The sequence below is a fragment of the Scophthalmus maximus genome, chromosome 17 (genome assembly GCF_022379125.1).
Source record: "Scophthalmus maximus strain ysfricsl-2021 chromosome 17, ASM2237912v1, whole genome shotgun sequence".
NCBI classification, from domain to species: domain Eukaryota; kingdom Metazoa; phylum Chordata; class Actinopteri; order Pleuronectiformes; family Scophthalmidae; genus Scophthalmus; species Scophthalmus maximus.
This window is the reverse complement of record NC_061531.1, coordinates 14,546,638-14,562,495: the sequence shown is the minus strand read 5'-3', so window position 1 is coordinate 14,562,495 and position 15,858 is coordinate 14,546,638. Positions and strand designations below refer to the sequence as shown.

Here is a 15,858-nt window from a genome sequence, read left to right as displayed (position 1 = left end):
TACACCAACTGAAATACTATTTCAGATCGAGTTGTTTCTCTTTTTTAAACAAACGTTTGTTTTTTTGTACTGCAGTTCTGAGGATGGACCTTCAGTAGTGGGCGTGTGCTGGGGTCTGTGGACAAGAGAAGAAGAAATGATGCGATCCTCACAAATACTCAAAAGCACTGGAGCATCCCTCAAGAGATTTCACTCAAGACTTGGTATCTGATTGCATGTTTTCTATAGCACTAGCAGGAATCCTCTCATGGTCAAAGAAGAAGAGGGAAGCTTGTCTCGAGGCATGCATTTCAGGTGCAGGTGACGTTGGGACGCTCAGGTTTCCGGGGTAATCGTGCGGTAGGAGCTTTTGCAGTGAAGATGAAAGCATCCATCCGTCTGAGAGCAAAAACTCTAGGGCCGGTAGAGGAAACCAGACTGTTCTGGCTGCCGTGGCAGAGCTGCTCTCCCGCCTCCTAAGGACTCATCTCCTGGGCTGGAAGTCCAGTCGGTGCTGGCAGCCACTTCAAGCCCAAGTAGCTTGCATCATCACCTAAAACATAAATTTAAAAAAAAACCCACATTTAAACATAACATATTAGGGCTACATTAAGAGAGTTCTGGCGATGAGTCATTCCAGTGCTCGTTAATTTGTTCATTCATTCACGTGTATCGACTGCTGTGTGTATTTTGTTTGTTTGCTGCCGCCTCCAGTTCCAAAACCCAGAAACAGGCCGTGTTCTTGGAACTATGGCTGAACTTCACCCACCTTCTGTCCCGTCTGTCAGCACTCTGTGTAGGAGGCTGGGGCCTTGGCCCATGTCCTTCCCACACACACAGGCTCGCGATCACCACCTGCTCCCTTTCTGAATTGTATCAAGACTTTTGACATAGATTTTAAGGCTGCAATGAAAAGGTCAAGACAGAAGTACAAGACGAAATGTGTTGTTGTTTCCTTTACTGTACTGTTCATGGTGGAGGAGCTGGAAAATAGGATGTGATAATATTCCAGCACAGCCTCCTTCTTAATCTCTGACCTCTGGCTGAGCAGGTTGTAGCTTTTACCTGCTGGTTGGGGAGTTTCGAGCGCAGTAGCCTCCGCAGCCCCCGTCAGACTGAGGCATCTTCAGTCATGGAGGCCGCAACAGGCGACACCACGAGGAGCATGTCAGCTGAGCAGGAGAGAGAGAGGGATTAGGAGCTCCACTCTGGGAAAAATCCTTCATCCACACTGTGCGAACATAATTTCCCTCAGGACAGTAAAGGTGACAGTTAAGAAATTAAATATGGATCCCATCCAGTCCTCCCCCCCTTGTGACAGTTATAGTTATAGAGTTATATTACCTTTGGTTGTAGCACAATGGCAGATGATCTGCTTATAATTGAACAGGCTGTCACCAACTCTCATCCGAAGGCACATCACTGAAAAAGAAAAAAAGTGAGGGTAACTGATTATGAAGACTATTCTTTTTTTCTTCTTTTTTTAGCACAATCTCTTGTGTTTTCTGATGGAGAAAGCTGGTATTATTTGTTTTGAGGTTCAGACAATAGCTAGTACCACGATTTATGATTATGATTATTATTATTATTATTATTATTATTATTATTATTATTATTATTATTATTATCCAATCTCCAGTTCAGCATCATCTGTTAACAAAACTGTCCAGGTCTTCAGAGACCCTCAGGAACAGATAAATGCTGATAACCTCTTCACCCTCACACTGTAATGTTAATAAGAAAAATCTGCCAGGTGTTAAGTAGTAGTCATAGTAGTAGAAAAAGCTATCGACAGTTAGGTTTTAAGACGTCAGCACATTTTAGGAAGAAAGAAAAAGCATACTGATGAAGAGGCTCCTTGTTACCGTTGGCAACAGAAAGCTTCCGCGTGCAGGTGCAGCAGCAGCCAGAGCGCGTGCACGCAAGTGCCTCGTCAACAATGTTGCCTTCAAGTGCTGCTTGGAAATATCGCGACAAACTGAAGCCGCGTGAAGTGAGTGTTTTACACCTGGCACAAAACAAAAAGAAACGAGTAGGCGACAGAACTTCTACAGTGGCTGTTCATGAGCGATAGCAACATATGGCAGTGTTAGCTTTAGCTCAGCAGGCCGTAAATCATCAGTATAAAACCTGTTCCGCCGGCACGGCATGCTAAGCCAGCTAGCTTGCTAGCTGTTGTGCTAAAGTGACTTACCTTTTTACAGGTGCTGTGTCGACGACGCAGGTTTGACCTGTTCCGCTCCTATCCAGGTAGAAACTTTACTCTCTTTTTTGTGTTTTATTCATTGATGTATTATGTAGTATGTAGTTAGTAAATTTTTTTGTGGACTTTTTTTTATTGCATTTGTAAGGCAATTTCTCAGCATCTCTTAAAGTGACAGACACCAATTTACACTTACACACACACACACTTACACACACAGACACACACACACACACACACACACACACACACACACACACACACTACAACACACTTGTAGACATTTATTTTTTTAGTGTCTGAAGTGTGTAATATATTTGCTCCTGCAAGAACCCATCCAGGCCAGTGAAATACATAACTAAATACAGTGAGTTATAGCTCAATGGCTTTTAAACTTGAAATGTTAGTAACGTGTGGCATTTCAGTTCGTTGCTCTCAGTTTTGGATAAGGTGGATGCCTCTTCAACTTATTGTTTTTTCTGACTCCATTTTTATTGGCCCTCGGTGCTCATGGCCACAGCGATGAAAAGTGCTTCCACATTGTCAAGTGACTTTGCTATTTTTCAAGGGCATGACTGCAGAGTCAAGTTGTTGATTCGAAGTATTTCACTTGAAAAATATGATCACATTTGAATTCACCATTTATTAATGTCTCCTCTAGACCAAGCAACCCCGCACGGGTACACACATACTAGACTCTTTGTAGCCTCGCTCATGTCAGTGTAAACCCAGTTATCTCAAAGCATTCTTTGTGTCGTTTTCTGCAGAGAGGTGATGAGTTACCGGCTGTCGTCACACGACTCCCACAATTAAACATTCACGTCCATTAAGCTTTGGCGAAGGAAATGTGGTTTGTTCGGTCTTTTCATTGATGATAATTCTTTGCCGCCTTCACATCTGAAATTTACAGATTTACACAGGCTACAGATGACAACAATTTATCTTGAAAATCGTCTTGAAATCAGAAACTGAGGGAGTTCATATTGTTAAAAGTATTACAGTTAACCGTTTTTTTTAATATTCTGTGCTGTGTATCAACACATTCTCTGAACATGACTTTATGTGGCTGCTTAGCAGCTTTGGTAGACTTCGTTATCAATGTCCCGTAGGTCCTGACCAGCCAGACGTGGTGGGCTGATGCACGTAATGTTGTTGTAAATGGTGATGGTCGTGTCAGGCTCTTCACCCTCTGCGTGGGTCTCCACTTGCCGAGGTATCACCAATGGATTCCTCAAGCTGTAGTTTCTGAGTGGGAGGGTGCTGCAGTCACATTTCCATCGGTTCCCAGACAGCAAAAGTTTTTCCATGTTCTCTGGGAAATCCGGGACCATGCTGGTGAAGGCGTTAGCTCTCAGGTCCAGATAGCGCAGCCTCGGAAGTAGCTGTTTGGTGCCATTCTGCAAAAACTGTCGACAGTCGTTGTTGGACAACAGCAAGTACTCCAAATTCTTGAGGCCGGAGAATGTGTTGGTTGTGAGAACCTCCAACTTGTTAAAACTCATGTCCAGTCCCAGTAGGCCCACCAGATCTACAAAGCTCTGGCGTTCCACCACGGTGATGTTGTTGTGCTGCAAGAAAAGCCTCCTCAGACCAGAGAGTCCAGCGAAAGCTTGAGATGTGATCCTTGTTAGGCAGCCTCTGTCCAGGTGAAGGCTGTGGATCTTTGACAGACCTTTGAATACTTGGTCTGGCAGAGTGTGGAAGCAGCTTCCGGACAGGTTGATGACAGCCACGTGAGACAGGCCTGTGAAACTGCCCACTTGTGCTTCCTGCACTTGGTTGTGTTCTAGCTCCAAAACCTCCAGGTGACCGAGCCCTTCAAAGATCCTCTCCCCCAGGGCTCGGATCTTGTTGTAGCTGAGCCGTAGTTCCTCTAGGTACTGCAGATCACGGAAAGTTCTGGGCCTTATTCCGCTGATAGAGTTGTTGGAGAGACGCAGGACATGCAGGCTGTGCAGGCCCAAGAAAGTGTCGTCATGCAGAGAAGTCAGTCTGTTGTTTGTGAGATCCAGCCACCGGAGCGACTTCATACCTGCGAAGGCTCTGGGTACCACTGTCGAAATCTGATTCTGGGCCAGGTACAACTTTTGAAGTTTAGTGAGTTTAACAAACACATTAGCTTTGATGACCTTGAGGTAATTTCCAGTTAGATCCAACTCTTTTAGCTCAACAAGATTTTGGAAAAGCTGCGGCTGCAAGTAAGCGAGTCTGTTCCCTGCGAGAATGAGCTCTCGTAGACCTTGCAGGTCATGGAAAGCTGTCTCCGGTAAGACTGCGATGGAGTTCCACCCCAGGTTGAGAAGCCACATTTGCGAGAGCCCTGCAAACAGCCTCTCCTCAATGCGTGTCAGCTGGTTGTTGTGCAGACTAAGTGAAGCAAGGTTAGGTGTATTTAGGAAGAGTGTACCTGGCAACGCACGGATTAAATTTCGCTCAAGGTGAATGTGTGCTAGCGATTTAAGTCCTTTGAAAGCTTGAAGGTCAACTGTCACCAGCTGGCCACTCTGCAGATTCAAAAAGTTCAGGTTGGTAAGATCCTTAAAGGACACCGCCGGCAGCGAGGTGAACAAGTTGCCATCGAGCCAGAGAGAGTGAGTGGATGTGGGCATGTCGGTCAGGACTTGGGTGAAGTTGCGCGCGCTGCAGTACATGTTGAGCTCCAAGCTGTAGTCATCGTGCAGGCAGGTGCATCCCTTAGAGCAGGGAATCGGCTCTTCAGTCGCCTTCTCTCCGGCTGTGTCCGGGTCTGGCAACACCAGTGATGTCCCCAGTATCCACAGCACCAACAGCACAATGGTGTGCATAACAGCTGTGGATAGAATGTCAAAATATAAATACTCAGTGCATTCACTACAGAATACAGAAGGATGTTCTTAGAACTGCAGTCTTTTGAAGTTTTAAATGTTTTCATGCTTTAAGGTCTAAAATAAATCGCTTACCTTGAATGTGAGAGCTCTTGATTTAAGGTGGACAAGCTGCGAAATGGTGAATGACTGAAGCTTGTGCAATTGTTTGTATGCTGAATGGAAAGTCTGAAAAGAGTCACGTGCAGGGAATGTGTACAATTAACCCGTTCATTTCCATTACACTTGTGCTTTATGTTGCAAATACGTTTTCAAGTTTTTCTCAGTTTCCTCTTATTCTTTAACAATAATTAACTTTACCTTCAACTTTAAATTCACCAATGTCAACGATAATATTGTCAAATCCGTAACCTGGTGTTTGGATGACAATGACGTCTATAAAATCTAAAAAATATACTTTTTTATTTCCTTGTACAGTAGATAGATTTTAATGGTACTTAAAAAGAATCTCTCAAGTGTACATGTAACCCATTTATTCTTATTATATTTCACACCTACAGTATTGTCAACCTAATAAGGTATTATAGGGAAGTGGCCTTTGGTGTTTACTGAAGTTGGGGTCCTGTAACTGAGTGCGTGTACTGTAAAAGATTAAATGAACCCAGTGCACTTGACCCTTGACTTTTCCCTTTTTTTGGTTAAACTTAACCATGTCAAATTAGTATTTGACATGGTTTCATTTAAAAATACCTTATGAAATATTGATTCAACCATCTCCCTTGCCACAACTCCATGTTATGTTTGAATAAAATAGAATAAAAGTGTGTGCACCTGTCTGTACGATGACGACAGCTGTATGTAAGAAAAAAATCATTATGCCAGCGCCATTTCTGTTATATTCGCTTTATTTGACAGTGCAAAATGTGGCCAGTTCCAGAGGTCGATTACTGTAATGACTAACTTTCTGTTTACTCTCTTTCTTGGTATCTGGGTCCTTTTTAGACAACCATGAACTCATCATGCGGTAAAGGACAACCAACACCAGATAACACTGTGCTTGCAAATGAATTTCTTTAATTAACTTGCAGAACAGTATGAAGAAAACACATTATGGTCGACTCATCCTCTAAGTTTGTTTGTCTGCCACTCAACATTGTGTTCCAAGACTGTAGCAAATGAATAAGGTAAATTTCATCAGGTAGCAGAGTTCGTATGCACAGCGCAACCTTCGCTTCTTCAGTAGCATACGATCTAGTTGTTTAATAGAAATAGTAAAGGGTAGTTCTCATTTTTATTTATTAAATAGTTCCACACAGACAAATTATGATGTGTCCTGCAATTTTATTACCATTCGAATTAAAATCTAAACAGATTAGTATTTATAGTCTTTATATTTAAATCTTTGAATGTATTAAACAGTACAATAAATATGGCCCAAGTTTATTTGCAGACTCATTGTCATTACCACAGCATTCATTTCAACATTGTTTATGATAAAACTCACTTCTCATGTTCTTTACTTAATTTATTTTTAATTGTATTAGACATGTAAATGTAAATGTGCAAGATCAGGATATACGAAATATGTCCCCATATGTTTTGAACTCGCAATCAACAGCAAATTAACAGCACAGCACAGAACATAAAACCAGTTTGACCCACCAACAAGTCAATCTCAGTTCAATTGATACGTGTGATTGTCTGAAAGTTTTTATTTCTCCTGCCAGCAGAGAGCGCTGCTGTCCTCTTGTCTGAATAAGTCTCCTCAGCATCTAAAGGAAACTGTTCAGTGCAGTTAAGATAGAGATGAACAGAAGGGTTGAGCTCATTTAATGAGATCAATCTTGCCAGGTGATACTTTGGAGCTGTAGCTCTCATTTTGCTTGATGTCTTTGGTTAATGCATACGATTCTACTTCGTAAAATTAATATCAAAACATTTCACCAACACCATCACCATACCGAATGGATGTCTTGGTGAGTTGTTTCATGATTGTTGCTCCCCTGACAAACACCTCTAATTGGCTCCTTCCCCAGCACTCAACCAGGCACAAAAGGTTTCTAGGTTTTTCACTTGCTGCGGGCTTCCTGAGTGGAGGAGACCAGTCTTAATAGTCAGAGACAGAGCCTGCCGCTGTGGCTGAAAATGCTTGAGTGGCCCTGCGCCTTGCTTCAGGAAGGATCATTTTCTCCAATAATCCAGGATAGATTGTGTGCTTCCCTCAGCAGTGGTGCACAGGCCTGAAAGGCATGATGTCAATCTGACTTGGATGGATTGCATACTGATCAGTGTCGTAGCCCTTGATACTGCCTTGTCCCCCCACTGCACTGCATTTAAATGCCAGAGAACTCTTGACATGTAATGCCAAGGCAGGCACTCACGTCCATACAAGTCCATTAAAACATAAACTGTACATTAGTGCCCTTTTTTTGTATTTGCACACAATTTACGGTCAGAGCAGGTTCACCTTTGAAACCATACAACCTTTCCAATTCTCTTGATGAAGCTTGATGCAGCATGATAACACCAGTGCTGAAAAGATCAACGGAGGTATTTCCTACTTTCTTTCTGTAAGGCAACGATATTGAAACAACACAGTACAATCCCAAGTGAAGCCCACATTACACGTGTGTGGTCACATTACACAATGCTCGCAAGTACATTGCAGCCAGCAGCCGAATGCAGTTAACTGAACCTCGGGAAGAAGTAGCTGTATAACAGATAAAACCATAAAGCAACAGATTGGTCCTCCTGTGCTGTTGCTGTGGGACTCCTTAAGTCCGCCACAGGAGGCAGACTTAAGGAGAGACTCGCTGAGACAGTTGGTGGTTAAAGGATGAAACTCTTTTTTGTTGTTCTCGACTATTACTAAGTGGAGAGACTTAATTTAATTAAGTTGTTTTCTTTTTCCCCACAGAGGCTCAAGGGAGCAACAGTGCATCTTTCCCAGCCAAGAAAGGTAAGTTGAAAAGGTTAGATTCAATTGCAATGCAAACAACAACTTTTCTCACTGAATGACAAATGGGCTCAGTCAACGCTGCCATCATCTGGTAGAAATTTGGACTCGCAGCAAATTAAATCTGAACAAAAGGATGGACATGTCTCGTTTCATGGACACAGTTTCAGAACAGGGCTGTTGAGGGGCCTTTCACCCGTTGAGCGCTTTCCTGTACCCCAGTGCCACCTCGACCATCTGACAGCCAAAGACCCTGAGCCCTCCTGCGGTGGCTATTAATACCCCTCATAGCTCGCCGTCAACTCTCCCGGCGGAATCCGGCGGGTTCGTCTCGACATCTGGAAGGTGCCAGATCCACTGTTCCTTAATCGGCTGCGATCATTGTGACGAGAGCAGATCATTGCAGCTGATGACCCAATTAAGTCGTTTAGTTTTTTCCAGCTGAGTGTGGGAACCGCACCGCTGCAATAACATTAAAACATGCAACAAGACAATATACGGTTAATACATTTTTTTAAAGTGAGTGTATGAGTGTATGCACTGAAAATACTTTGTATGTACGTTTCAGGTATGACAAGCATGAAGATAATAATAAATATTTTTTTCCTACTAATCTAAGTCACTCTATGTGGACAGTAATAAACCTTTACAACTTAATACCTCATTACAAATTACATATACAATACTTACATTTGCACCATTGATCAAAAGTTTTTAACCATCAACCAAACAGTCTTGTTTTCCCGCCATGTTTCTGTACATGACGTCGGCAACTAGCGTACCAAAGTTTTCAGAGTTGTTGTTCCGACTTGGGGTGGCGTTCATGCAAATTTTCCCTGTCAGAAACTCATTTTTTCTGATTATTCTGACAGCCAAACGAATGCACTATCTCTCATCCAGTGCATCCGCAAACACTGACAACACTTTTAACTTTGCAGAATGACCTTGAAATCGTCCAGACAATGTCGACTTCCAGAGGGGCTGCAGGAGGACAAGGTGAGAGACACTACACGCAAACAAACGCGCACCAAAGTCCGTCTGAATCGGCTGCCAGGCTTTGAATCAGGGGGACCTGGATCCCATTCAGAGGATGAAAGAAGAGCAGCTGGCGAATCCAAGGAGAAACTCAGAAAATCCAAAGCCTCTTTTACATCCCTCATTCGTTTATACATTATATTTCAAATGACCTCAGCATGACGAACCTTTCAACTGAAGGACACAATTAGAGGTTTGTTTATTGTTTGCTATACCTCTACTTTTTTGTTATTTTGTGTCTTTGTGTAGGTTGACGCAAAAAATGGCCGACAAGTGCTGCATATTAAACTCGACACATTAACTGTCATTACGAAGGGTGTGAATTAAATTTCCTCTGCAGCTCGGGGAAGTGTGAGTTAATGTTGGTGGCAGTTGTCATGATTTAAGTTTCTTACAATCCCTAAAGAGCGAGTCTTGGAAAAACATCCCAAGTTGTTTAGTTCTTACAACTTTGTGATTGTATTTGAAATATCTCTCTGGGATCAATGCATAGTTTTGAAAAGCAGGAAACTAGCTTTTCTTTGTATCTCAGTGAATGTTATTGTTCATCTTTTATTTCTACAGAGCAATCGTTTAAGATTACGAAAAAAAAAAGTAGGGCAGCGTGTAGATCCTACAGATGAAGCACATCGTGCCTGTCAGGTCGTGCATATTATTTATCATGCAAATAAATAATACCTAACCCAATTCGTCAAGACACTTTATTCTAAGGTGACCCAGTTGATTCAAGTTCACACAGGTAAAAAAAAGAAAAAATGTGTTGTCTTTGCAAGGTGAGGGAAATGGTTGAAAGGGTTTTCAAACTGTCGCCCGGGGGTCCTGTTCCACATTAAGTGCAGTAGAACGAATAAATGTGGACAAAAGTGTAGGTCAATACTAAAAAATAACACTGTGCCTGTGGGATGTGGGGAATATTTTAATAGTTCCCTTTTCTTAGACGCTGATTCTAGCACACGCATATCAATTTGACGAGGCTTTACTGTAGTTAGAGTCCTTGAATGGTGATGAACTTTTTCATTGTCTCACCTAACAAAACCACACCCGAGGATATTGCATGTAGTAGCATTGCCCTCCCTACAGATCTTTTTGGATCTTTCATCACTGAGCCGCAGCAGCTGAACAAAGTATCAGGTTTTTGTTGGGGGGTATTTTTTACCTCCGACAAGGAGGTTATGTTTTCTGGTTTGGTTGTTACAGTGTCAGCAGGATTACAAATACTAATCAGTAATACTAATGGATTTAGTTGGATCCAGGAATTGTTCAAAATAATTTTTCTGAAACATTTCAAGATGTTTTGCGAGGCGTTTTTTGTGACATTTTCACTAATTCACTTGGTCTGGATTACATTAAAAGTACTGAGCAGATTTCCCAGACACTTGGTGGAAGTCTGGAACACTTTAATATTGCAATATAAGGCTCTTTTTTATTTTTTTATTTTCGCAGATATCCAAAGGATTAATTAATGGATCTAAATTAAAAGAAGTCGGGCATATTTAGGCAACTGATTGATTGAATTTAAGGGGTCTATTAGACCTTGGCGGAGGTAAGCACTCCACTGAGTGCCATTCTAGTTCTGTCTGGTTTACTCTTCTTCAGATGAGTTTGTTCTCCCGTCAGAATTTGCGATGGATGTTCGATTAATTCATTATTAACACTGTCCACTGTTGTGTTCCTGTGGCGAGAGATGAGGCTGCCTCATTCTATCTCCATCTTTTATTTGGGCTTTTGTTTTATCTGTCCTGCTATTTAATGAACAATGTAGGGACATTATTTTCTCTTGTGCGTATTTCGTTCCTAAAAGTATGTCCAAGGCCTCCCTAAATGTGTAAATAATAATGGATTAGTGTGTTGAATTCTGCCCGGTTTCATAAAGTCTCACACTGACAAAAGCCTTGGGTCCACAGGACAGTGGCACGTATGATGAGACTTTGTGATTAAACCGGGTTCTTGTGAGGACTTTTCAGAGGACGGCAAAGCAAAGGGGAGAGACAGAATGGAAGTGAAAAAAATTAATGAGATAAAGAGTTGCAGCCAGTATCTCCGACCACAAAGAGGCAGGAAAATGATGAGCCAAGTCTGCGACTTGAATGACTGTCATCATTCAGTGAACAAAAAAGAAACTACTGACAAGAGAATAAAGAGGGGAATGAAATTGATGCATTATATGGTGATTTTAAGGCCATCTGGGAATCTACCTGGTTAAGCTTGGGGGTTTTTTGTAAAAAAAAATTAAACTTTATAAACTGATAGAACGGTCTAATTTTCTCATGTCGCTAAGGTTACCCAAGTATCTGAAAATCACTGAGCTTTATTAAAACCCTGATTTTACATATCATCAGCTATGCCATCACTAAGCCTGCATGACATTTCCTGATTAACTGTGGTCAAACTGAGCTTCGCTCTTCACTCTGTCGGTCGCTAATATCCACAATCATTTCACATTTACATTTGCTCTCATCATCGTCGTTTATATTTGCAAGCTTCCTACTTGCTGAAGCCAAAACTCTTGTGGGCAACTTTTGGTGAGAGAGTCCATAATGTGGTGCAAAGTTAGCAATTAGATGTTCATTCAGTTTAAATGAAAAGTTACTCCCTCGCCTGTAGGTGGGTCTTAAGGCCACACTGGAGAAAACACTTGGTAAATAGAAGAGTCACTGTAGACTCATGACCCATCTGGCAAAATGACCGCCTCACTGATCTGCTTAGTGATAATTTGAGACACTTGAGCAATGTGACAGTGGCCACATCATCTGAAACACCCAAAGCAGGAAAGCTCGCACTTGGCTTCATGATAAACTGAAAAATATTTCACAGAGAGTTTAGTCAAGTTTGATAGAAATCAACAAATTGCTTCTACAGTCTGTGATCTCTGAGGTATATATGATCTCATCACAAAAAGAGCAGGGAATCGCGATGTTTAGATTAAACCAAAACTTTTGAGGTGGAATCGAACTGAAAGTCATATTCTCTGTGTCAAAGACATATCAGCCCGAGTTGTATCAAACTTCCTCAAAGTGAATGTTTTGCAGCGATGATACATTTGAGGATAATCGGCGTGTCACCGACTTTTAACCTGGGAAACCAGCCACTATCCCCAAATAACACGATGACCTTTCTTCCCTGCCTCGATGCAGGAGGAAGGGGGCTTCCTCTCCGAGGAGCTCCACATTTCCTAATCTCGGTGTGCCTCCTTTCAGAAGCTCTCAGATTTTCGCTCCAAGCCGCTTCACTTGCTTTTGTGGCCGCACAACGATCTGGGCTTTGTTAGCTGGCGATGGCTCTGGGGAATGGATTAATTTGGAGCATTGACAGTCCATTCAAGCCCCGCTGATGTGTATTTATGAAAAGGGAATTTGCTCCCTTAGTAACCATCTAAGTTTGACTGCGGTACAGTGGAAAGCATGAGCATTGATGTCGCCTCCACTTTTAAAATGAACATAGTTCCCTGTGTAGAGTGTAGCTTTGTTATTTAGAGAAAGGATACATGACGTACAGCACAGTGTTTGTTGGTCAGAATATTTGTTCATTATATATTTTCCAGCTATAAGTTCTCTGACAGCAAGATAAATTGTCCAGTTCACTCCAAAATCCTGAAACTGAATCTTAGCCCAAAGGTACTAAAATTAATTATAACACGTCGTTTTTGAGTACGACTGTGGTCCCGTCTTGACAGTGGCTGCTGCTGCTTCTCTCCGGATACCTGTAATGATATGAGTCTGCAGCAGCAGTTTGCCAGGGAAATGCTGAAGTGTCCCTCATTATCTTGGATGATGGCTCAAATTTAATGGGAAAGTTATTATTATTTCTTATAGGCAGCAGTACGTGAATAAAGTGTCTGTAGCAGGAACCACTGCCCGTCACAGTCCAGGTTTCCATGTCAGGAACAGCTCGTCACTCCAGTGCTCTGCTCTTATTTATTATTCTCCTATTTTCATTGGCATATAGTCCGTCTTTGTCGGATGTATGCATAAAGTACATGCACCATTGTTTGTGAGGGCATCTATAAAAAGTGTTAGATTTGAGGATGTAATGAGTTTTTTAATAGGACACTATTATATATGATATAAAGTCTATTTGCTGATGAATTCCCTCCTGAGCCTTCGAGCAGGTCTTTTTCACACCAGCAGACTCAGTCAGCTGTTCAGTTCGTCTGTTGTTGGTGAGACTGACGTTAAGGTGGTGAATTATTGGAAGTGGTGGTGCAGACAAGGTTCATGGTGTTAGTTTAGATAGTGTGTGTGTATGAATGGTTCTGGGAGTTTACAACTCCATTTACTGCAGCTGTGGGTCTGAATAGAACTGCTGCTTACTCATCTCTTATTTCAATTCAACTTTATCTGTTCATTCATTGCTTTTGTTTGAAGTAGAAAGTGCACATTAATGCAAGTACTAATGAAAAAAGTGTGTTGAATTAAAGATGTCATCCTTTACCAGGACTTTTTTTTTGCCACAGAATTCAAAAATCGTTTGTATTAAGACATAAACTGAGGTCCGGACCTTTTCCTTAACTTATATCCTCTGTCACCTCGATTATACAAAACTCTCATTTGAATTGAATTGGGAGCATTTTTGGAAACATATTTGTTTATGTTGTGCTGAATTAGATGTGAGCACCACAGTGAAGATAATCCATGTTTTTTTTTTCATTTCCACGTTGCTGCTGTGGGATAAAGATTTTTCACGCACCAGGACCATGTCCGCAGCCCTCTCTGTCTGACTGAATTAGGTTATTGTGCTGATTTAATTTCCAGAGGGAACCACCCTGGTGGTAGGAAACATCATTTGCTAATTAAGAAGAAGGTCTCCCGGCGTTTTCAAGAAAATGACAGTGCTCCTAGAGGCGTGTTCAGACTCCGGTTCTGATCGCAGACTGTAAACAGGAGAGATCTGCAGTGACGGGTCCGGAAACGAGGATCGAAACAAGTAGAGTGAAAAGCAAATTCTTACATCTCTGTGAGGAGTGTATGTTTGGATGTATGAGCTGAATTGGTTGTGAAACTGGGTGCTAATACTTTTCCAGTGTTACACGTCGCATTAGGTGGTTTAAGTTCAATTCAGCTCCTTTTATTTGTCCAGACCTTAACAGGTAAGAAAGTATTGAGCGTTTCCCATGAAAGTGGCAGCTCCCTCAAGAAATGCCTCTCGCTCCGTTGTGAGGCAACAATGAGGAAGTCGATGTGCGTACAACTCCTGGTGCTTGGGACCGAATGAGTGGGAATGTGAGGCCGTGGTCAACTGTTGCACTTGAACAACCTGCACAACATCAGCTGTTCTATGTTAAAGTTGTTGATTTCTTTTTTCCCCTCTTTACTGAGCCAGGCTGTCTTTTCAGCACAAAAGTAAAAATAGATAGACATATATTTTTAGCACATAGTAAGCATTTTTACACTGCTGCAACAAGTTAAGGAAACATGCTCCAGACGAACAAAGTAATCATTCTTTTCTCTTAATCAATCCATCAATCCATAATCTACACCGCTTTATCCTTCAAGGCGGCTGGAGCCAATCCCAGACACCAAACACATTTTAAACCAGACTTGGCAGTTGACTAAAAGGACATGGTCATTTGAAGGAGATGGATTCGAGTCCATGCAGAACTTTACACGAAACAAGCAAGTGTATGAAGTTTTCAAAGTTTAATAGACAATGTTTTTCCAGTTATGTTACAAAGATGGAATCAAATATTTTAGAAAAGAAAGAAAAGTGGTCAAATGATAAATCAAGGAAATTGCTTTTTTACAAAAAAGTCTGGGAAAGAGAGGGATATTAAAACATTATTTGAATCTAGACAGTATAATGACAGCCACTTAATAGCCGGGTCACAACTGAACGTCACGAAACTGAAAGTCCCATGAACGTCACGTATGATATATGGACGAGGTTCCTTTGGCTGCACTCGTCCGCGGTGTTGTGACACCATCTGGTGTGGTGTTGTGGGGGCAGCCAGTAGAACCGGAGAGAGTCAGGGTTTAAAAAAGGAGGAAAAACAACAAGAGAGCTTCTCACTCGTCACCCTATCATCAGCCAAATTATTCTTTTTTAGTTAGAAGTAGGAGGTACGTCAGTTGAATAATTTACGAAATGCTTGAAAGCTGTACAAGATTTACTGACTTTTTTCTTCTCACCTGTCAGTTGGAATGTGAAACGTAGTCTCACGAACATTGTGCTACAGTTGCTCAATGCCAATAAGCATTTCTCTTGTTCAAGGTACAGTAGGCTACACTGTAATATCTAGCACATGAAAACAGTTGCCATGCACTATCTTACAGAAAAGTCAGCTGTAGAGGTTTTCCACATCAAGAAAATGTTTCATGAACCTTGGATTTTTTCCAAAGGCTGCGATGAAACTATTTGAAAGTACCACAAAAACTGAAATAGAATATCTGCATTTTTCATATAATTCCGTGTGGCAAAAGAGGCATTGTGCAGAGAGCGAAGGTTTCTGCAGGACACTGTTCAACATGCGGATTATATTTTTTTACTGCACAAAGAACATGTGGAAAACATTTAAAACGCTAAAACGATAAATGGAGGAGTTGAACTTTCCAACACAGAGGTTGTAAATGTGTTTAACGGGGAATCAATTTGTAATGTATGTACATAAAGACACATAATCACACTCATTAGCGCAATTGAGTAATCAGATAGTGAGCCAACAGTGATACAGAGAATCGGTAGCAATCACAGTGAACTGCATTTGTGATCACAGGTTTTAATCTTAATCCAAAATATAAGATTACTGCTGTGGTGTCACTACTGGATGTTGCAATGCTAACACATATTACACACATTATTATTACACTAGACCTTTGTGTGTGAATATGGTATATTGTAGCTTAATAACAGTGATTTCAGTTAAAACAACTTGTCTTCACAAAACA

The 15,858-nt window shown here is 41.5% G+C and overlaps 2 protein-coding genes across 8 annotated transcripts in view; one reads left to right on the top strand and one right to left on the bottom strand.

Annotated features, from left to right (window-relative positions):
* Positions 1–1,853: 1,853 nt before the first annotated feature.
* Positions 1,854–15,858, top strand: part of mrtfbb (myocardin related transcription factor Bb) — a 64,276-nt gene continuing 50,271 nt past the window's right edge. For 4 of the 7 annotated variants that reach the window (XM_035616427.2, XM_035616425.2, XM_035616424.2 and 1 more), the window contains exons 1-3: positions 1,854–2,229; positions 7,904–7,945; positions 8,881–8,938. In XM_035616427.2, the coding sequence (XP_035472320.2) occupies positions 8,882–8,938 (57 nt within the window). In that variant the 5' untranslated portion in view covers positions 1,854–2,229; positions 7,904–7,945; position 8,881. The remainder of the gene's footprint in view (positions 2,230–7,903; positions 7,946–8,880; positions 8,939–15,858) is intronic. The other 3 variants (XM_035616428.2, XM_035616426.2, XM_035616423.2) reach the window with 1 other exon arrangement.
* On the bottom strand, positions 2,811–5,270 carry igfals (insulin-like growth factor binding protein, acid labile subunit). Its single transcript, XM_035616432.2, has 2 exons — positions 5,122–5,270; positions 2,811–4,991 (listed from the first exon to the last, which is right to left on the bottom strand). The coding sequence occupies exon 2, from the start codon at positions 4,984–4,986 to the stop codon at positions 3,253–3,255; it is 1,734 nt and encodes a 577-aa protein (XP_035472325.1). The 5' UTR covers positions 4,987–4,991; positions 5,122–5,270; the 3' UTR covers positions 2,811–3,252.